Source organism: Uranotaenia lowii, chromosome 1, assembly GCF_029784155.1.
Source record: "Uranotaenia lowii strain MFRU-FL chromosome 1, ASM2978415v1, whole genome shotgun sequence".
Taxonomy (NCBI): Eukaryota; Metazoa; Arthropoda; class Insecta; order Diptera; family Culicidae; genus Uranotaenia; species Uranotaenia lowii.
This window is the reverse complement of record NC_073691.1, coordinates 49024890-49047869: the sequence shown is the minus strand read 5'-3', so window position 1 is coordinate 49047869 and position 22980 is coordinate 49024890. Positions and strand designations below refer to the sequence as shown.

The following is a 22980-nucleotide window of genomic DNA, read 5'->3' as shown; positions in this document are numbered from 1 at the left end:
ACTCATACTATTTTTCTATTTTAAAACTGGAGGATCACATATAAATAAATGTAAAAAAGCATTGTCTTTATTCAAAATTGTGATTTTACGAATCTCAATTCAGAGATTCACTTAAACACGTCTGTCGCTCACAAGAATAGATCAATGACTTTGTTTTGTTTGTTTGTCTAGTGTTGCCAAAATAGCAAACATTGCCAATGAAATTTATTTTAATTTATTTATCTTCAGTGTTGCCGAATATAACTATTATTTTAATTTATTTTTAATTAAATTTGATTTCTTTTTTTCATATCCTTCATCTCATCCTTACAAAAATGACATTTATGCAGTTCAGTGTTGAAAATTGAACATTTGGACACTGAAAACAGTATCGAAAAGTGCTAAATTTCAGCACTGAATTCAGTTTCCAAAAGTACACTCCACGACCAATTTTATTTTTAGTTGTTGGCTAATAAATGAATTTTTTTAAGCACTCGACGTAATTATCCGACTCAGCAACCCTCGTTGTATAAATTTACGACTCGTGCTGAAAACTCACTTTTTGCAACTTGTTGCATAAATAACTATTTGTTGCATGGCAATACTTATTGCTTTTCAGTATTTAGAAAAATTACCAAAAAGAACTCATTTTGGGTAATGCTAGTGGTAGATTACTAAAAAATGACAAACTGATTTTGCACTAAATCGGAATCTGGAGAATGGTTCATTTGATTTTTATAATTTTTGAATCTTCTCAAACTTGAAACGAAGCTGATGTGACTTTTACAGTGAAATCAATTATGCTGATAATTATAGTGAAACTCTTTTCACAAACCAGAAACTTCAAGCTTAAGAACATTCCATAAAAAAAATCAGTGAATACCTACATTGTACATGTACAAAAATGATCAAAGCATTTCTTTAGTCATGACATTCAGTCGCAAGTATGGTCATAATCAATAAAATATCTTAACATTTTTAATACAAACAAAAACCGCTAGTAATGCTGATAATTTTATCATCATTGATTTAATTTTTGTTTCAATTAATGATGTTTTAACGTCTTTGTGTCGTTCGCACTTTTTTACCAGCGCAAGGGCATTGAAAAGCTTCAACTTTGTTCGATGTTGGAGTCTGGATTTGAAAACAAAGACATTGGTTCGGAAAGAAGATGTTATATAAACTGAACTATGCCTCCATTAATGATTTGTAGAATTTTATACTCAAGTAAAAAAGCACCGCACTTTTAGAGTAGAAAAAAAAAACATATTCACATATGTTACATAAATTTCATGAGTTTTTTTTAAACAAATTTTCAAAATGTCCCGCTTTTTTCGGCTGTGTCCCGCTTTTTTCTCTCAAAATGTCCCGCTTTTTGTAAAAACCATCTGGCAAGTCTATGTTAAGCATCAAAAGCATAGTTTACGTGAAAAAATCCCGTATATTTAATTTCTAAATTATTTTGAGTGTATGTTATGATTTGATTTTAAATAAATTCTGGGTCCAAAAATTTTCACAAAATTTATATATTTAATGTTTTTTTAATTTTGTTTGGATTAAATACTGCACGTAAAAAATAAAAATAAAATAAATTTTTATGAAAATCTAAAATCATTGTGTTCGTCACCACTGCTAGTTTTCCCTTGTGGGGCGGACCACGCTTGGCCTACTTATGTGTGGTGGTAGATGCAACTCTATCTTTATCTACCGCTTCATAGTAGTAGGCCCGTGAGGAACAAAAATTTGATGTGTGATGATATGCTTCTAAATAAATTCTACCCGCTCATTTTCAACATCTTTCATTTCATCTTACCTTCTATCCATCTGTATATAAAAAAAAATTCATAATCTTAAGATGTCCCTACTACAAAAGGACATCACTTTTCACCGCTAGGCCGATAAATTAAATCTACAAATATAAATTACGGTGATTAATCCTTCATAAGACTAAGATGTTTTAAGGAAATCCTCAGAAGGTCATTTGCCAAATTTAAGCTGAATCTGATAACGGGAAGGGATTGTACTGCATCTGGAATGTGAGAGGCAGGGTTGGTCGGCTCTTCTCAAACAACAAAGAGCCGGAAGAAAACAACACTTTTTTCAGTTCGGCTTCCGACTGTAATCCTCTTTCGCTGATCGTGCTCTACTCGTTACCCGAGTTTACACGAGCTGTAAGTGACTTGGACGGCAAGTGTGAGAGCTTTTGCATCTGATTGGGAGAAAGAGAATTCTAAACAAAGAGCGCCCTGTGTTTCAGTCATACTCCTCAGAGTAAATGAAAAAAAAATTATTCTGAATCCCACCACACAACGTAGAAAAAATAACAACATTTTTTTATTTTTTTCAGTGATTTTCATCCTATTGATGATTCATCCCAAAACCCCAAAACTGCTGTTTGCTGTTTTGGATTCGTTTTTCTTGCAAAAGGTAGCGTTCGGAGAAGAGGTGCCAGGTGGTTTCGTCAAAAAATCAGGACACCGCAAAGAACAAAAAACGAGATTTTTCAGGACACCAGTAGATTGGTAGAAATGAAATGCAGCTTTTCTTAGATTGCATAAATTAAGGCGAAATAGCGGTGCAGTATACATCTTAATTTATGCAACAGTAGGGATAAGAAATTAGGTGGCTTGAAGTTTATACCGAAAAACGTCGTTCAAATATCATCTGAACCGAAGATTTCTATTGGATTAAGAGGTTTAACTGTTTTTATTACAAAATCAATTGCAATTAAGATCAGGACGGCTGCTAGAAAATCTGGACACCTCTGGCACCTTTGATTCGGAAAGCAGCATCTTTTCTCGTGAACGTACCAAGAATAAACTGAGTATTCTCTCAGATTTCTCCTTAACACAATGCGCAACAGATTTTTCCGGAGAAGGGAATTCTCTTCATCAGCGGATTTGAATGCTCTCGCTCACTCTTATGTGTTGGCAATCTCACTCTTGATTTCAGTGCGATTTATCTCTCCCCGCACAGATTGGGGAACAGACAAAAATAAATTGCACTCTCTTTCACTGGACAAGTCGATCTGAGAAGTTTTGCCATCCATGGTGAGAGGGATTCTGAGACATTGTGTTCTGAAGAAGCAAGAAAAACTGGTTTTTCATCAAATACTTTTTTTTTATTTACAAATCGATTGCTTATTTATGTTGACTTTATAAAAATTTTAATCAAGATCAATATTTCATCTGAAGACTTTAACACTATTGGACTCAAAACGAAAAAGTTATGGCGGTTCAAATATTATATTTTGGTCGCAAATGGTCGTTAAACAAGCAATTTGTACAAGATAATTCCCTTATCCCTAGGGTAAGCCCTGGTTCAATTGATTGGACTTGAGTCGTGATTTTATTCGTATATTTTCCCGTCTCATGTCCAATCATTGTTCCTTGAACGTGGTACTCTATCGTATAAATATTGCTGGCAGCAATTTGTGTGGCTGTGGCCAAGGTTACCACGACATCGAGCATATCGTTTGGTCATGTGAGGCCCACCTGTCCGCTAGAACGAATTTAATAAACTCCCTTCGGGCCCGAGGAAAACCACCCTGCACCCCAGTAAGAGATTTACTAGCTGCGATAGACATTGATTACATGTTCGAAATATACCTTTTTCTAAAAGCTATTGATCTTCGTCTATAATTCTTTTCATTTTCATATTTCCCTATCTATTTTCTTTTCTCTTCAAAAAGTTAAAAAAAAGTGATAAAGTGATGTAGACCTAAGAAAACAATTGTAAACATACAAAACGAGTTTGGCTCCTTAAAGCCTCAAGGTATGAGCCGTTTCAAATAAAGAAATTACAAAAAAAAAAGATAATTCCATTAAAACATCTTCGTCTTTTCTTTGCAAGTGGTTTGATTTTCTAGTAGGTATTTATTGAGATGATAAAAAAAATAATAAAAAATATAATACATTGTCATTTTAATAAGGGTTGGACCGTAAATATCTCTTCACATGCTGATACAAACAACATAGTTTGATCAGCAAAATTTAAGTGCACAAAAATCCGCATTTTTTCGTGGCATTGATATCAAAACGTACGTCTTGGTGGTCGAGTGGTTAGCGTTGTAAGACGATAATCGCTGGTCCATTGATGGCATGGGTTCGATTCCCATCTCGGTACTGGGTGTTAAATGTTAATCTCAAGTTGTGCAGTCTGTAAAGCCTAAATCTGCTAAGACGGTGTATGACTTTAAAAAAAATTAACGATATGTACACATTTTGGACAATTGAATACAAAATTTTTGGACAAATAATTTTTTTCTGGAAAATAGCTTGTCGATTTTGAATTTCGATTAAAATTTTTTTTTTTTTATTTTTACGTGTAGTATTTGCTCCAAATAAAATTAAAAATATATAAAATATATAAAGTTTGGGTAAATTTTCGAATCCAGAATTAATTTAAAATCAAATCTTTAAAAAGTGAACTTTTTCCAGATATCACATGACTTTTTTCACTTGGCCCCATACAAAAGTTCATTCTTCTAATCCTAATCTACCATTTGGAGGGTCAGCCCCCAGATTTCCAGATATTATGCAATTTTGGGACACCCTCATGTACATTAGACTGAGTCGATTTGGGGTCATTTTTGAATTTCACAAACCTAAGACCCCAAGGTTTGATTAGATTCAAAACTAATCCATGATTTTATGCAGAATGTTTTTAGTAACGTTTACATGAGCAAATTTTAACTTTTGGGTTTGATGAGATAATTTAATATTTTGTACTGAAAAATCAACATTTTTGTTTCTTCTGTACTTCTGTGAACCGAGCCTATTTATGGTATTTGTGCCAATTTATAAATTGCTACCAAGACTAGGAACTACGAAGACTGGAAGTTTGTAGTTTTTCTTAAAACTTTCTAAGATTTTTGTACTTTGCAGAATTGGAAAAAATTGGTAAAAATAAATCTATAACTTTTCATGAGAATTCAAAATGACTCGCGGTCTTCGAAAAGTTGGTTATTGAGTTAGAACCTTTATCTTTATAGTTCTTGCAATGTTGTACAGTTTAAAAAAATGCACATATTGATTTAATGAATTTTTTCTGTTTTTTTTTATTATATCAAATAGAGCTGGTAGGAAAAAAATCTTATTGCATATTTGAATTTGCATATTGTGTAATGAGCGCCATCGAATTATTTGAAATTATTTATTTCTAAAATTCTTTGCACATCGGCAAAAAGTGATTTATTTCACCTGTTTTAATCATGTTTAAAAAGCGTTTTCAATCATTTTCGTTTCTGAATACATATATGTACTTTAGTTAGGAAATCACAATCCCAATTTGAATTCTGTCAAATTATTCTGTCAACTGTAACACTGATTCCAATTAAAAGTTTTGATGTGTTTTTCAATTTTCCGTACACATTCAACTTTCAAATATCAAACTTCTGCTAAATATATGGTGGATAAGCTTAAAAAAATAGCATAAGAAAAAACTTGATGTGAGTAGGATATCATTGCTCTTGCATTTTTTTTAAATGAAGTATGATTTTTTTGATACAATTTTGACCTTTGAACTCCCATTACTCAACTTCCAAAACCGTTTGCCGGAAAATTGTTGGAACACATTTTCGTACGATGCGTTTGGTTTATTGTTGGCAGCCATCATCCATATCACCAATTTTCGAGTCGCTCAAACGACGACGCTTCTTCATCTGCCAATCCAACACAGCAAGCTGGAAAGGCTGACTTTGTAATAAAACTTAATTAAATTTAAAATTTTATATCAACCAACACGTTGACAGCCGATTGTAAAACTGATGGCAAGTGGCTGGGTGTAAATGGAACATTTTGTAATAGGTGGAGGTCTCCCGAAAATAGTTTTATTGCATATGCAAAAGAGTCAATTTCCCATCCACTGCACCCAAGGACCGGGAAGGAATCGACGATATGGAACTCGGTGTGGAATTTTTAATAAATTTAATTGTAGGTTGTTTACAGCAGCGTGGTTCTCGCGCTGCTGTCGTGGATGACGGTTTTAATTTAAAGCAGTTTTTAATCGTTTTGCTCTTCCAGACAATTTTGACGTTTTTTGCTAATAGTTTTGATTTGCCGAAGACTCATCCGGAAACTAGTCTGTAGCAGACACATCGACAATTATGTTGTCTCAAGTTAATTGTTCGACAGCATCCTCGACAATCTGGTCGGATGTGGTGGAAAGTTGCAAAGTTTCAGTTTAATCACACCGGAAGCAGCGCAAAGACGATACTATCAGATGGTTAAGCGCCCGGGAAAGCAGACGGGAAAACCCGCTCAAAGGATTAATTAAAAAACTTTATACCAACTCGAAGTAACTGCCAGGACGAGATCGGTGGAAATGTTAAGAGAAAGCTTCTTTGGTGAATTGCTAATTTCCCAGCGCAACCTTGAAGGTAGGTACTTAGTTTACCTTGCCGGAAGGAAGCTGTCAAACGGCAGGAAGTTTTCTCAGGGTTTTCTCCCCGGAACGACCTTCTTGGGAAGCTGAGGTAGTGACTGGAAAATTCCGGCAAAAGCTTTTACAGCTGCAGCGTTTTACTTTGGGAACAAAGACAAGCTTGGTGCAATTGAATTTCAGTTACAATTGTTTCTTGGCTCGGCTAATGAAAATCAATTTCCTTCTCGACGTGACGGTTTGTCACGAGCTCACATTGAGCAGCTGAAAACAACAAATGTTGAAATCATAAAATCAATATTCTAGCAAAGTTATAACGTTTGAAAATATTAGATGGATTGACATTTAATTAAAAATCGATCAAAAGTTCAGCTGCTCGTTACTAAAAATTCTCGAAATTTGATTTTTCACACTTATTTTTTTTAATCCAATGATGTAGAATGTCTCAACCAACTTCAACTTTTCATTCAACTTTCCAAATTATTTACCAAACAATAATTTTAAAATCTTGGAATATCATTTTTTTTTCGAAAGCTCGCAAACAAATACCCTTCCTGACGAAATCAGAGCGTTTAGAAGCAGCAGGTTGATTTATGTGAGAGTTCAAATTTTTTTCTTAATAAATGTATTATTTTTGTTGTATTTTGAGGTAAATTTATGATATTAAATAAATAGAGACATTTTCCAAGAGTAAGCCAGTCTAAATAGGGCAAACGGCTAGGAACCCTATCAAATGGTAAAATTTGAAGGAAAAAATAAAAGGAGAATAGAACGAAGGCCTAGGAAAACAAACGAAGGCAAAATTTAATTTTTTTTGTGGTTGAAAATTTATAAGTAATGTTAAAAAATTTAGCCCCTTAATTTATGCAGTATTAGTGTTCATCTTACGGTTTCAATTGTTGTTCGGCCTTAGCCGTTAGGTACAGCGCTGTTGTTTTTTGGACCGCGAAGAAACCTAAACCAAGAAACACTGAAATTCATTATTGTTTATCTAAGAATTAATTGGACCAAAAGTTACAAATTTAGTATCTTTTAACAACCGCAAGTGATGTGTTCAATTTTGTAGAGTTTCATGAATAATTTTATATCATTTGAGTTTGTTCCGAAATATCTTAGCAATAGATAGGTCGCATTTGTAAATATTATGATGATGTTTTGTATCATTTACGATCAAAAACTCGTTAAAACCGTCAAAATAGAGGCTGATCAGTGTTACCCAAAAGCATCAAATTTTAAACAAAGACGAAATTGATTTAAAAATCAAATTTAAAGTAGTCTAATAAACTTCTGCAACCATGGTTCATAGGAGTGTAGTACTGGTTTTAAAAATATGAAACATGCCACATGCGCCTTAACAGAAAACATAATTGAAAAATATTGAAAAAGGTGATCAATCTAACCCCGGATTACGGTGCTTTGAAACTGCTCAATATTAAAAATTCGTTCATCTTAGCTTCAAACGAACAAACGAACAAACGAACAAACGAACAAACGAACAAACGAACAAACGAACAAACGAACAAACGAACAAACGAACAAACGAACAAACGAACAAACGAACAAACGAACAAACGAACAAACGAACAAACGAACAAACGAACAAACGAACAAACGAACAAACGAACAAACGAACAAACGAACAAACGAACAAACGAACAAACGAACAAACGAACAAACGAACAAACGAACAAACGAACAAACGAACAAACGAACAAACGAACAAACGAACAAACGAACAAACGAACAAACGAACAAACGAACAAACGAACAAACGAACAAACGAACAAACGAACAAACGAACAAACGAACAAACGAACAAACGAACAAACAAACAAACGAACAAACAAACAAACGAACAAACGAACAAATGAATAAACAAACAGATATTTGGTAATGTTTTTTTTTTATATTAGACACAGCTAGAATAGAAGCAGTTTTGTGTAATAATCTGACGGCCACAGATCTAGAAAATTTATTTACGTTGTAAAATTTTGAAAAAGTACTATAAATAAGAGTCATTTTTTCTACCACTTTCTTCCAACACGAGTGAACTTGCTCTAAGAAAAAAAATTTAAGGTTAGTGTTGTTGCAAAAATCATCAAACTAGCTTGATTCTAAATCTGAAAGATACAGATGAACAAAGCCTCGCCATAATTCACGGCCACGGTCAATCAATCTCAACAAATTTGTTTTTCCACGGTTTCCGATGGTTACTACAAATCCGCTCTACACGTGGCTGTCATCATCATCAATTCCATAAATTATGGGCCAGGAGCCTTGAAAAAGCAGTTCCCAGCACAGAATATTTAGTCAAGATAGATAAGGAAAAAGTGTCCTCGCCAAAAACCCCAAATCCGTTCCCATGTTCCCGCTCGGATGATCCTTAGCGCGTGTGACAACTTAATCGTCCCAGGAGGGACGACACGGCCGGCCATTTATCCGATGTCCAGCGAAGAGGGTCCTTTCTGTTTGTCCATGTGGTACTCGAAAGTAATTAAAACGTCGATTACAAATCAATTCGTGTCCTCGAAGCGATCGATTGTGCACATACCGGTCAACTGGAACGGAAGATGGACAGGACCAGGCAGCTGCCCGCCTAATTCGGAAGGTTCCACTCTTTCCGAATGAAAGACATAGGAACTGACTGTATCAATTGTAGATTTTTCATCGTTCCTGCTGCTGCGGGTGGTTTCTGGACAATGCAATGAATGGAAGGACCTAACTTTCCCTCGGCCCATTTCCTCGAAAACGACCGACCGAGTCAAAACTTAGCTGACCCTTGAACGCGATGTTGCTACCTACCTTTTGAAATTGGCAGAGGGTGTCTGTGCTGTTGGCTGAATGCGGAACGAAATGCAGTCCCGGAAAAGTCGATCATGAGATAAATCAATCAAATGCACCGATTGGCTCGCCAGGCATTGGGAAATTTAATTAAAGCCCGAAATGACCGCAAAGCACCGTGTGACAGAGTGACACCCTTCCGCATTTGCTGGACTAAACACTTGAAGGAAGGCTTTGGTCAGAATTATTCGTGTAATTGATACACGTGTGCCCATTGAAAGACTCTCTCGTGTCATTACAACGGCGATAATTGGCAAGCTTTGGTTGGATGGCCATCAAAAAAGATATTTAGTTATATGTGAGATTTTAAACACATTTGTTTAATTTCGAATGGACATTACCTATCGAAACTCATAATCTTTCGCGGGATCGCTCAGTTAAGTAAGTGATTAATCCTTTCGTTGAAGTGTTTCTACATTTAATTTGAATTTCTTGAATCTTAGACATGAATGGACTATACTAATGGTCAGTACGAAAGAAAACTGGGCAAATTTCAATTTTGGGTGTACTGCCCCTATTCACATATGTGTCCCATGTGCATTTTCATCATTTTTGAGCAATCGATGGAGAATGCTTCCTTGTTGTCCAATTTACCTATAAACAAGGTTTTGTATAAAATTTGTTCTCAAAATTTAAAAAAAAGATGACCCCAGATGTGTCTCATGTTAGAAATATTAGCATATGTGTCTCATGACTAATATAAAGCGCCATAATAGATTTTCAACAAAAATCATTCGATAAAAAAAGCTGAATATATTAGCCTTCGGTTAGGATGGATTCTCCGTGGCGATCTAATGTTTGATCGATGAGTGATACTTTAAATGTTGTTTTGTTTATCACCTAGTGTGGACACCACATAAATGCCAAAGTGGCCCAGCCTTTACTACATCGATGGTTAGGTACAGGAATGGTCTGTTGCATCAGCGATACACAATAACGATGGTGAGCGTAGGTGATAGACAACATTCATATGAGCTACAGTGCATTGATATATCATGCTGGAAGTACCTCTGTTTCGACGGAATGGATCTCCTCTGATGCAGCAGGGCAGGTAAGTAGGTTCTCCGGGTGTTGCTGGTAAGTATATTTTCCAGGTTTGCAGGTAAGTATTTGGGTTCTTTTTCAGGATGCGATTATTCTTTCCGGTTCCAGTCAATCAGGTAAGTACACTTTCTTTTCCCGTGCAAACTTTAGTTTATTCGAAATCACTTTTTCTTCTACTTAAATTACAATTTATTAACTTTAACTACTTAATTTACTCCTTACAAACTTTTCTAACTTCCAAAAATAACAAATTCACAAGGTAAACAGTGTTCGCCGGCTATTGTTGACGTTTCAAGCCTCAGCACAAAAAGAGAAACACATGACTGCTGAAGCCCCCTTTTATAACTTAGGGATGCCGGAAACTCCTCTTTTTTCTCTTGATGTTTCCTAACTCCCGAAAAACTCACAGCATGCCGAATCACTCCCACTGCTAAAACTCTGCGCTCAGTTGAATTGATCACCGGGAGGTTCGCGGTTACCCAAATTCGTGTATGCACGAACATCCTGGCCCCTTCAGGAACAACGTTTCTGACGATGACTGCTCAGGTAAAATAGGCGGCGGAGTGTGTGGATTCCAATCAGCGTGAACACGGCAATGATGATGATTGTTTACATCAGTCCAAATTCGTCGGTCTCGTTTCGGTCGTCTCGGTCGTGTTGTGATGTGTTGTTTACGTCTGCAAAATTTTAAGACCCGGTAGCGCTTCCTAAAAATGGTAAATAAGATTGGACAGGGGCTCACCTGTTCCAAAATCGGATTGTGCCTTGAAAGGGATTCAGTTGGAACCGGAATCGACGGTACTTGCGGTTGGTGTTGTGCTCGATGAGTGAAAGTGCGGAGTGTGAAAATGTGCTGCAATAATAGACCCAGTAGCGAAATTTTGATTGTGTTATGGACTTGGACAGGAACTCACCTGATCCAAGTCACAAAAGTGCCTTGGATTTAATTTCTACGCTGGATCCGAAAGTTGGAGCTCTACTTAGGAAGAAATTTCGTCTGTTGTTGATTGCTCAGCGCCGGATGGTTTGATTGCTTCCTCCGACGATGGTGCAATCGGCAGCAGGCAAATTTTGGACACCGGTCGTGTGCACGAGCCCTTTGCTGTTCTCAGAGTGACCACTCTGATAATTCCGTCGCTTCCTGGGTGAGTCTGGACAATTCTGGCTGTTGGCCAGCGCATCGGTGGGATGTTTTCTTCTTTTAGGAGAACGAGCTGGTTCTCCTTTATCGAAACAGGTGAGTGCATCCATTTGCTTCTGGGTTGTAATATGTTCAAATATTCCAGGTGCCATCGCCGCCACAGATCCTGGACCAATTTTTGAATTTGTTGCCATTTCTTCAAATGATGGAACGGTATTTCGGTGAACTCTTCATCAGGAACAGCCTTCAACGACGTGCCAACCAAGAAGTGTCCGGGTGTCAATGCCTCATAATCAGTTGGGTCGTCGCTCAGTGGAACAAGAGGCCGAGAATTTAGACAACTTTCGATCTGGCACAGAAGTGTTTGCATGTCATCGTAGAAGAGCGGTCGGTCCCGGACGACGCGGATAAAATGCTTTTGAGCGGAATGAATGGCAGATTCCCACAATCCCCCGAAATGGGAGGCTCTTGGAGGATTGAAGTGCCATCTGATTTTGCAGTCAGAGCACTCCTGTTCCAATTTGTGTGAATACTCTGATTGACGGATGAGCCGTTTTAGCTCATTTTTCGCACCGAGGAAGTTTCGTCCGTTATCAGAGTAGATATCAGAAGGCGGACCTCGGCGAGAGACGAATCGTCGCAAGGCTTGTACAAATTTAGCTGTTGTCAGATCGAAAACTAGTTCGATGTGAACAGCCTTAGTACAGAAGCATACAAAAACTGCTACAAATGCTTTAGTGGGTGAGGCTCGACGATGCGGATGTTTAAGAAGTATTGGGCCCCAGTAATCAACCCCCGTTACCGTGAATGGACGAGTGGCTGTGATCCGTTCCTTGGGCAGCTCAGCCATAAATTGTTCCACCAATTTAGGGCGAGCTCGGAAGCAAATGGTGCAGCGATGTACGATGGCGTACGGTGCAGCACATAGTTTGCATTCAGGTGCAGCTTATTTGGCTCGCAGATGCAAATCGTCCAGCACGCAATACGGCGCAGCTCTTCCCACTCGCAATTTGGCGCAGCGAATCCGGCTCGCAATTCGGCGCAGCACAGTTTGCTCGCAGGCGCAGCTTTTCCAGCTCGCAGTTTGGCGCAGCCATTTCGGCTCGCAAGCGCAGCTTTCCCAGCTCGCAATTCGGCGCAGCACAGTTTGCTCGCATGCGCAGCTTTTCCAGCTCGCAATTCGGCGCAGCCATTTCGGCTCGCAAGCGCAGCTTTTCCAGCTCTCAATTCGGCGCAGCACAGTTTGCTCGCAGGCGCAGCTTTTCCAGCTCGCAGTTTGGCGCAGTCATTTCGGCTTGCAAGCGCAGCTTTTTCAGCTCGCAGTTTGGCGCAGCCATTCCGGCTCGCAAGCGCAGCTTTTCCAGCTCGCAATTCGGCGCAGCACAATTTGCTCGCATACGCAGCTTTTCCAGCTCGCAATCCGGCGCAGCCATTTCGGCTTGCCCTTTTTCAAATATCATCTTAGTTCAACATAACAAAGTAGTTAAATGAAAAAAATTTGCAACTCAATTTTGGCCCAAAATCGGCTCTTGGAAGGATCGCCAAATGTGGAAACCACATAATGCCAAAGTGACGATTAAGGAACGTCCGCGGTGTATAGCTACAGGAGAGGTCCATTACGATAGCGATAGCTAGCGACGAACTCATGACGAGTGCCCGTGCCCGTAGATGCGTCATATAATATGCACTGCGGTTCTCATATTGAGCTTGACCCACACAATATCTATATGCTTATGATTCAAAAACAGCAAAAAGCAAAACTAATGTAAAATTAGGCTTCAAAAAATGCTTTTTTGCCATTTCGTCATTTCCGCTTGTTTCTTCAGCGAATTCAATTTTAAAATTCTCTTCTGGACCTATGAAAATTCGGGTGCCCGATCACTAGACTCAATTATCGCTATAGCACGATTTTATAAATATTTTATTCAAAAATACATAATATTATCGCAGTGAACTAAAGAGCCGCAGCTTTACATCAAAAGAGCCGCATGCCGATTTAAGGTCTAGGCTTACGCAGAGCGACGACGATCACGGTTGGATTCAACATATATCCGAGATATTAAGGGTGGCCCACGATACCCCATTCTCTCCTACAATTTAAGAAAGAGATAAACTAAGATTTTGTAACAGTCTTCAAAAAGAAACTTTTGTAGGATTCTGTTAAAAGTACACTGTGCAAAAGCGAATAATTCATAGAATTTATCAAACAACACTTATTTTTTGCTTACAAACAAAATCATATCATATGGGATGTTTTGTAGCTTGTTCATATTATAATCTGACATATCATCAATCTTACGATAAGTGGACAATGCAATGGTGACGTAACAACTTCTGAGAATCTTCTTTCACTAATATAAGTCATCATCTACCGAACTGTTTTCAGTTGATTATTACATCTTCATGTGCAAAAAGGTGCTAGAGAAGTTTTGATCCGGAAACAGTCCTCTAAGTCGATAACGACTAACTTAACGACTGATGAACGCAGGGAGTTACAAGCGCTAATTGCGAACGCACCCAAAGTGCGCATCTACCATGCTCATTCATATTCTCTCCAGGTCTCCCCACGTTGCTCCAACCATTGATAAAACTACGATTTGAGTAGATCCCCCCATGCGTCCAAGTTCGAAGGACTTTGATCATAACGATAGATTCTCAGAGAGAATCCGATCTTACTCTCCCCATTATAAGTTCGCTCAGCACAAACTAAACTGTTTACGTCCCATCATCAACTTATATCTCGGCCCAAACTAGTCGCACTGTACAACAATTCCTCAGTCTGTCTCAAGTGAGCTCCCCAGTCGATTATGAGCAGTTGTTAAACACGCATTTGAAGTGGATCGTCGACCCCGTCATCTACAAACAACAACCGAAAACTGGATTCCAAATGTGTGGAACTGGGGCAGATGACAGATAATTACGATATCGTTTCGTTTTTCTGAAGTTGTAGCATCGATTTTGCCGCAGAATGACTCCCGGACAGTCGAATTCTACTGCCCCCATAGGCCCGGCTCCAACAACCACCACAAGTAAGTGATTCATTGAACCGATATTGAAAGACCGGAGGAACCCCCGTTCTAAGTTTAAAACACGCTACTAATAAAATATTCATCTTTCCCAGCCGAAGAAACTCGCGTTATGGTGGAACAAACTAGACAGGCCAAACGAACTGAGCGTAAGAATCTGCAGGTGAGTCGAATGCCGGTAGATAACATACATCGACTTTGTATTTAGGTACCCGGCGAATGAAAAAAAAAAGTTATTCGAGGTTGACTACTGAAGAAGCCAAACCTCAACAAACCGCACGTGACGAAACTGACTGTTATCTATCGAGTTTTCTATTTTTATTTGATTAGCGTTGTTTCGAGTCAAATTAATTGAGTGTCTCCTGACAGCTACACATCAATGGGGAGCTGGAACGAATTTTGGATCGAGATGAGCTGGACGAGGGCGCCATGCAAACGATCCTGGAAGACTACCGGATTGTGGCGCTGTGCGAGCTGGTGGAGGAAATGAAGGACTGGGATACCCTGACGACTATTCCGGAACCAAAAAGCTTCCTATTCTATGCCAAGATTCAGCCCAATCTGGCGCGAATGCTCGAGAACAACGTTCGCTTCCTGCCCTACTTGAAGCCGTTCCTAGTGCGGTTCGATGCCGTGAATGAGGTAATGTAATTTACTATCTCGTTTTATTGCAGCATTGCTCGTGAGATAAAAGGCTTTAGACTCAACAATTGTATCTTAAACTAAAGGCTGCTGACTTGATAGACCCAGAGATAGTATAATTTATATTCGTTGAATACGCCTAGTAGGCCTATGTCAACCAAAATAAGATATAATCCAGATAAAAAAATAAAAATCAGAAACTATAAGTTCAAATTTATGACTGGATAAGATACAAATATTTCAGTAGTGAAATTTTTGGGAAAATTTTGCTATCCCCTCCTGATCGGGTACTCGATCAGAAGAGAAAAACAAAATTATATCAAGATGAGATATTGTGATATTCCGTTTTTTTCCTAATATGTTTTAATGAGATATGTATAATCTAGAACCAACTCGTTAAAATGTCTCTAATAATATCTAAAAGTCCATTTTTTTCTTTAAAGGGGAGACCCCACAAGGACCAGTAGTTGATCTATTGTGGTTTTGTTTGTTTTGTTGTTTTATTTGGGATTTCAATTCCCTTGGGTGTATTCATCCCATGGTAATTACTCCGCGTCACTATATGTTTTCAGGTTCGCCTGCGCTATTGATTGGAGTGACAGTTGATTGTTGATTAAGCATTGTGTTTCATTCGAGTATGATATCGAAGATGTACGATATAACCACAGATATAACCTTCTTAGGACTGATTTGTAACCATATGTCTTGTGCGCTTAATAATTTTGCTCCAAGTATTGGCTTTCTTCGGTCAAGAAGAGCGCAGCAATTGCATGAAAGATGCTCTGCAGTTTCAGAACATGCAGAACCGCCAGCCACCGTTTTGAATTAAGTTTATCCGTTTGAGATGCTGTTTTGTTGGACAGTGTCCGGTCAAGACCTGTGTAAGTACTTAACTCGTGCTTACTTAAAGGGTGTTCGGATCAAAAAGTGGTCAGACTAAATCGCGTGTAAATCAAGTATTTGTTTAGTAAAAACAATTCCTTGTATCTTTAATTTTGAAGTTCAACATGTATAAAAACTGAAAAAATGCTCAGTTAAGATTCCGGATGATCCAGTCCAAATAAGCGAGCATTTCTTTTGCGCCTGTCATCAGATTTTGTACACTCTACTTATCCACTTTCTTCATCGCAGAACGCCAGATTGCTTTGAACTGTTTCTCGCTGCTTACAGTTTTTTGGGTCATCTTACGGTTTTGCTTAACTATTGTCCAATATTTTTCGATTGGAAGAAGTTATTGTGTATTGGGAGGGTTCTTATCATTTATCGCGTTATGAAAGCTGTGGCAATGGAGTTTCGACCGAAATACAAATAAAAACGACCGATTATAACTTACATTTTACACGTATAATCGTACAAAGTTTGGAGACAAAAGGTAATGGCGGCAGTTTGCCTGTTGAAGACAGGGTTGCCGGTCTGTCAGTTTTGTAGGAACAAGGCGATAGATTACACAGGTAGAGCAAATGATGTAGAGCAACTCTCCTCCTTAATCATCGCCAGGTGTTCCAGCTTCGGTGTCTTTCGGTACTAGTCTCATCGATCCAGTAAACTTCAGGTTCTTGACCGATCCCAAAGGTTTTGTCAGCGCACCTGCAATCATTTTTTCGGTACACAGGTATTCCAAGCGGATTCGACTTTTCTAGTATAAATCCTTTACAAACATCTGCTTTGTCTCAATATGTTTCGAACGATTGGTAACTCTCTCGGAACGTACGAATGCGATGCACGACTGACTGTCTTCGTACATCACAATTGAGCCATTCTTGTTCTGTTCGATCAACTCGCTTAGGGCGATCCAATCGGCTTCGGTTGGTTGTGCGAGTATGGGAGTCGCAGCTGCTATGTCCGGTCTAGCCTTAACAGGCACGTAGAGCAACGATCCTACAGGACTGCGATATTCGATGTTATTCGGCAACTTCGGACTATCAGCATCTTCCCGTGCGTAAGCGTAAGGGAACTCGCGGCCTTGGGCTCCCCCAATCCAAACTGCTACGATGTATAACTTTAAACATATCTCATAGCGACCAGCTACACGGTATGACCTAACCCAAAAGTCTGCAATTGTTTGGAAACCGGAAAAAGTGTCTCACAGAAGTCCAAAAAGTCTGGAAGATCTAGACAAAATCTGGAAGGTTGACATCACTGCCTCCAGTGATAGTAGACATTAGCCACACGAGCTATGTGTGGTGGTTGGGATTGCTTATTTTCACCAAATCTTCGCTGTAAATCCGTCTTCAACTTTTGACAGTTGCGCTTATAGTATGCCGTAGCGCCACAGTAATGACACTTAAACTTGGGCTTCGTTTCTATCTGCAGTGCTTTCTGCGATTGCCTCTTATTCTCCCCAACACTTTCACCTCAACGTCTCCATTCATCCAGAAGTCGCCCCTGACAACTCTTCTTCTGGGCGCGATTCCAACGGCATTATGAGCGAATAATACGAGTTCGGGAGACTGGAAAGGATGATTGACACTAGCCAATGTTCACTCAAATTCTCACCGACTCGGTCGCGAGACGATTGCACAGTAATTAACACGATGTAAGCAAAATGATCGATAGAATCTGACCATCTGACATCCAAAGTGAGATGAATTCACGAATCAAAAATACTGCCGCGGTCATCGATTTTCTTTCGTGGTATTGGTGGAATGCACCACATATTTACCTTCGATGATGTCTTCCCCATTATGTGTGGATTGTGCCAGCCCGTCCCGCGAAATCCATTCGGCGGATGGATCCTTCGGTCGGTCTCCAGTTATCACGGCGGTCAATCCTTTTTCTTTCAGCACTTGATCGATTTTAAACTTCCATAGAGCCCAGTTATGATCCCCTATGGTTTTTCGATCTAAACACAGTCCTTAATTTTATTTTCCGATGCCGCAACAAATTTTTAACAAAAATGACGCTGAACTTCAATTTCCCGAAAAAGTTTATTTTCCGCGGATTGAAAAAAAACTTTCAGATGCCACCAACAGCTGGGCCCATAACCTAATGACGTTATGAAAGCTGTGGCAAAGGAATTACGACCGAAATACAATTAAAAACGACCGATTACAACGCATTTAAAAGAACTTTTAATTTACACTTTACACGTCTAATCGAACAAAGTTTGGAGACAAAGGGTAATGGCGGCAGTTAGTTTTAACTAGTTTTAAGTATTGTAGTCTACGAAGTTTGACGAAATAAAAGATAATGTTGAAGTTCGCCTTTTGAAGACAGGGTCAAGGTCTTTTGATACACTAGGTTCTCCGACTTGCACAGTAAGTAGGCGAGGAGTGAGCGGGGCTCTCAATAAGTTTGTTTATTTTTTGCTCAGCTTTTCTGTGGTTTGTTGGTAAACAAACTTCATGAGTTCCGTATAGTTGCATAGCCTACATAGCCAAAATGGCTGAATCGGGAATTCGATATTCGGTAACACCTCCTGAATATATACCCACCTTGGACAGGGTTGCCGGTCTGTCAGTTTGTAGGAACAAGGCGATTGATTACACAGGTACAGCAAATGATGTAGAGCAATAATCTTTGGGCGCAACCTGAATGTTGTTAGTGGAATACCACTCCATGGCCTTTTTCCATGATGGCAGGATGCCAAATCCGGCCAAAACAGCACAGACAAGCCATGTTCCTTCAGGAAAGGCAGCAAAAGCTCTTGAAGGCATTCTTTTACGTAAATTTCCTGGATGACGGTACCGGCGTCGACGAAGGTACAGATAGCTTTACAAACGAGATATTTCTTGGTAAGCCTTGTTAGTTTTATATGCTTGAAAATGTCTGCCACCTTTCCCCATCCAGTTGCCGCATAAAACTCTTGTCCCGGGAGCTATCTGCAGTCTGCATTGGCGTCGGATTCGTCGTCCATTACCACGCAATCAAACTTTGTCAATAATATCGTATACAGCTTCCAAGATCTTGTTTACGCCGTAAGGTTTTGCTTTTCATTGCGATTATCAGTCACTACCTTCTTATAAGTCGAAAACTAAAGACCTAATGTCGAAAGGCAAATAGAAGTATCATTCTACACACGCACACCTAAAAAATGAGGGGTGTTTTTTAGGAATTATTTGAAAAAACGGCGAACTTAAGTTGACCACTTTTTAATCAGAATATACCAAGGAAATGATGAAGATTTTGACAAAAAATCAAGGATCTATCATAGGACCGAATCATGCCGAATTCCTCACAGAGGAAGAAATTCGCACGTCCAAAAAAAAACGTTGCCGAAATTATACAGCTAGTGATTAAATCCTTAGAAACGGGGAATTGGCCGATAGAAATAATAGGATATAAGTCTATACCTCTCTATCTTGAATAAGCATGGTGTTTTGCAGAAAAACGGTAGTACTGCGATTTCCAAGTCCTTAAGGAAAAAAGCACTTCTTGTTGCTCACACAGGCCATCCACATGCACAAAATACGCAATAAATGGTAAACCGGAAAGACCAACGCTGTTTTGCACCTAAAGTTGCCTGGGATACAATTGCAATTGATTTATATGGGCCTTACGCAAAACTTATCGGTATTTTGATTCTCGTCATGATAGACCTTAGAACTAGATATGCTGAAGCACGCGTCGTTAGATCTACGAAATTTGAATTTACAAAAACGGTACTGGAAGGTATCTTTGAGCGAGAAGGATTTCCAAGAGCAATAAAATCGGACAACGGCCCCCTTTTCAACGGAGAAGAGTTCAAGAGCTATTGCTCGGCCAGAGCCATCCAAAAATATATTTTCTAGACCATTTTATCCCCACAGAATGGGTTGATCGAAGGATTTTTGAAAATTGTAAACCAACCAGAAGAAATTTCAAGCTGCAGTGCAAGCCTTTAACGCGGCGGAACAAGTAACAAAGCTGTGTTAGTGATACGTTTCCTCTACTACTTCATTCAAACAGTTAAACTTTTCAGTGATGAAGATTCTGCTTATTTTAACAACAACATATTGATTGATGAATGAATCTTTTCTCTCATACTTGACATGACAGCAAAACCATCTCAACTCTTTGCCTGCTCTCGTTCTCCACAGAAAATCTCCCCGGATCTGAATGCACCGCTGCACTACGCGGCCGAGGCGCTAAACATCGAGTTCCTGAAATGGTTGCTGGATCAACCGGGAATTGCAGTGGACAGCCGCAACAAGCAGCGTAAGACGGCCCTGTTTCTGCTGTGCGAGCAGTACGACGTTGCCATCAACAGTCCCAAGTTCAAGAAACGGGCCCTGAAGGTATCGAAGAGTTCGGCCCATGTGGACGACATCCGGCACTGTATTTTGCTGCTGTTGGAACGGGGTGCTGATTTTAATGTTTGCAGCGATCGATTGAAGTTGCCGTTTGAGCTGTTGAAGAAGAATACCAGCGAAGATAATCGGGAGTTTTTGAAGCAATGTATTGAACGATATTCGTGTGCCATAGCCATAAGCAAGACAAACGAGCTGAAGCGGCGTGTAGTTGCATTTTATCAGGCGAAGGCTCCGGTCAGGATAACGGTTGAACTGCTGGAGCTGTACTTGAGATTTGAGCAGGAAGATGTATTTTCGACGGAGCTGGACAAGTTTGATATCGACCAGTCTAATGTTCGAGAAGTGATACGATTACTTTTGCACACGGCTGTTGAGCTGAATTTGGAGAACAGTGTGAAGAAACTGGTTCGGTGCGCTGGAAAAGAAATGTTTTCGGTGAAATGCATTCCTAGGTTTAACACTAGGGCAGTAGTGGTTTATGACGATGATAAAAGTTCGGAACTGACGTATCGGCTCGAGTTGAAAGGACTTCTGAAGAAAGCATGTGAATGTGGAAATGTGGCCACTTTGAACTTGTTGCTCTTGAATATTTCTGATAAAGTACTGATCAACGATGACCCAATTTTGGTTATGACGTTGAACAGAGCTCATGAGCTGTGGAAACGACCTGAACAACGTGCAAATGTCTTGCAATGTGCAGAACTGCTCGCTAAAGATCAGAAAATATTTTTGACGCGCACGGACAATAACGGAAATACTGCTGTTCATAGTGCATTGAAGTATGGATTCCACGACATAGCGCTGGATATGCTGCAACAGAAGTACGCTTTCTTGGGCGTGAAGAACAAAGATCAAATGACTCCGCTGGATTATGCCCGGTATGATTTTTGGAAACTTTATTTCGACCAGTGCGTAACGATAGACGTTCGAAGATCGTATTTCGATCGGAGTGAAATTCGACTTAGTCTTAATGGTTTTGATCCTTTCATTTTCAAGAAAAAAGTCGGCAAGAAGTCTAACACTCGTAGCGATGCAAACTTATGGAGAATCGTGGAAAAAGCTTCGGCAAGTAACGTTGTTCAACAGAAACAAGTGGAAACTTTCGTTACCGAAATGGATCCCGTCAAAATCATTGCCAAGTCAAAGGATCTCAAGCGGCTTCTGATTCACCCTGTAGTGTACACTTTTATTCTAGTGAAGTGGTTACGACTTTCGAAGTGGAGCTACATAAACCTGCTTTGTATCTTAGCAACTGTTACAAGCTTTGGACTGTTGTCTCTAGATTACTGCAACGACGGTGAGGCATCCATATTTATTACCATTGCAACGATCATAGGGGTGATCTACATGATCTGTAGAGAATGTCTGCAACTATTATTCCTCAGAGGATCGTATTTTCTAGCTTATGAAAATTATCTGGATATCGCAACAATTGTCAGTATTTTCGTCGTTTTATCACGAGGATGTGACTCGATTCTGTCATCTCTGATTGTGATCGCTTTCGCCATGCAACTCACCGTACTCATAGGATCTCTACCGTTTAACAGTTTGTCCACCTATATGTACATGTTCCAAACCGTGGCTGTGAACTTCATTAAGAGCTTCCTACTCTTCATTCCGCTGCTGGGAGCATTCACCTTCGGATTTTACCTTTCGTACAACGACAAAACCAAAAATTCAACCATGCCCGAAGAAGACAATGACTTCAATAACTTCGCTACCTTCTCAGACGCGGCCTTGAAAACCCTAATCATGACCACCGGAGAGTACGAAGGAGCTGGGATGGACTTCAGCGATGGGAAAATCATTATCTTTGTGCTGTTTCTTTTCTTCGCACCGATCGTAATACTGAATCTGATCAACGGCTTGGCCGTGAGTGACATAACGTCGATCAAGGAGGAATCGGAGCTGATCAGTATCAGTAAAAAGGTGCTCATTCTCGAGCGTTACGAACGAGGCGTTCGCAACATTCCGTTCGAATTTATCCGGAAGCATTTCCCTTGCTCATTTTTTGAGGATCACTCGTACGTGATAGTCGTTCGGCCGAAGGAGTTTCGCAAAATTCTAGTTCAGCATCTTACGAAATGTGCTCCGAATCCATTGACCAGCAAACAGCAGCAGCCTCGGGGAGGTCTCAAAGGGGACTGGCGAGTGGTTCCAAATCTCCCGGGAGCCTATTTTGTTCGAGGAACCGAGGGATTCTTCGTCAACCTTCGATTGCTGAAATTTCCTCTGTTCTCAACGTTGGACGATCACATAATGGATGAAGCGCTTAGAATCGTCGATCAAAGTGTTCTGATACGAGAGATAATGGACAACCGTCGGTATGAAGTGGACGAGAATCCGGCGGCATTGGAAACGGATTTGAAGCTGGAAGAAATGCGGCTGCAGATCGAGAAGATGAGCAAGCAGCTCGGAAAATTGGTCTCCCAGAAAGCGGCTCCCACTGGCAAAGCTCCGGTCCGGAAGCGAAAAAACAACACCAAGAAAGAGGATACGGTAGATCAACTCAAAAAAGTCACCGAAGTCGCCAGAGCGGTGAAAAAATTTAGGAAGCACAGGAAAAACAAGTAGGTAATCTTAGGTTACTAGTTGCTGATTTTGATATTTTAATAGATAGATAATTTAAAAGTTATGCGTACCTACAATGGCATTAGTTTGTCGATTTTGATAAATGTATTATAACTCAGTGAAT

General features: G+C 39.5%; 2 protein-coding genes across 2 annotated transcripts; one reads left to right on the top strand and one right to left on the bottom strand.

Moving 5' to 3' along the window:
- Window positions 1-11225: 11225 nt before the first annotated feature.
- On the bottom strand, window positions 11226-12236 carry LOC129759834 (uncharacterized). Its single transcript, XM_055757369.1, has one exon. The coding sequence runs from the start codon at window positions 12234-12236 to the stop codon at window positions 11226-11228; it is 1011 nt and encodes a 336-aa protein (XP_055613344.1).
- Window positions 12237-14164: 1928 nt separating this feature from the next.
- On the top strand, window positions 14165-22980 carry LOC129753730 (transient receptor potential cation channel protein painless-like). Its single transcript, XM_055749577.1, has 4 exons — window positions 14165-14415; window positions 14508-14575; window positions 14782-15054; window positions 20073-22980. Exons 1-4 carry the CDS (start codon window positions 14355-14357, stop codon window positions 22857-22859), a joined length of 3189 nt encoding a protein of 1062 aa, XP_055605552.1. The 5' UTR covers window positions 14165-14354; the 3' UTR covers window positions 22860-22980.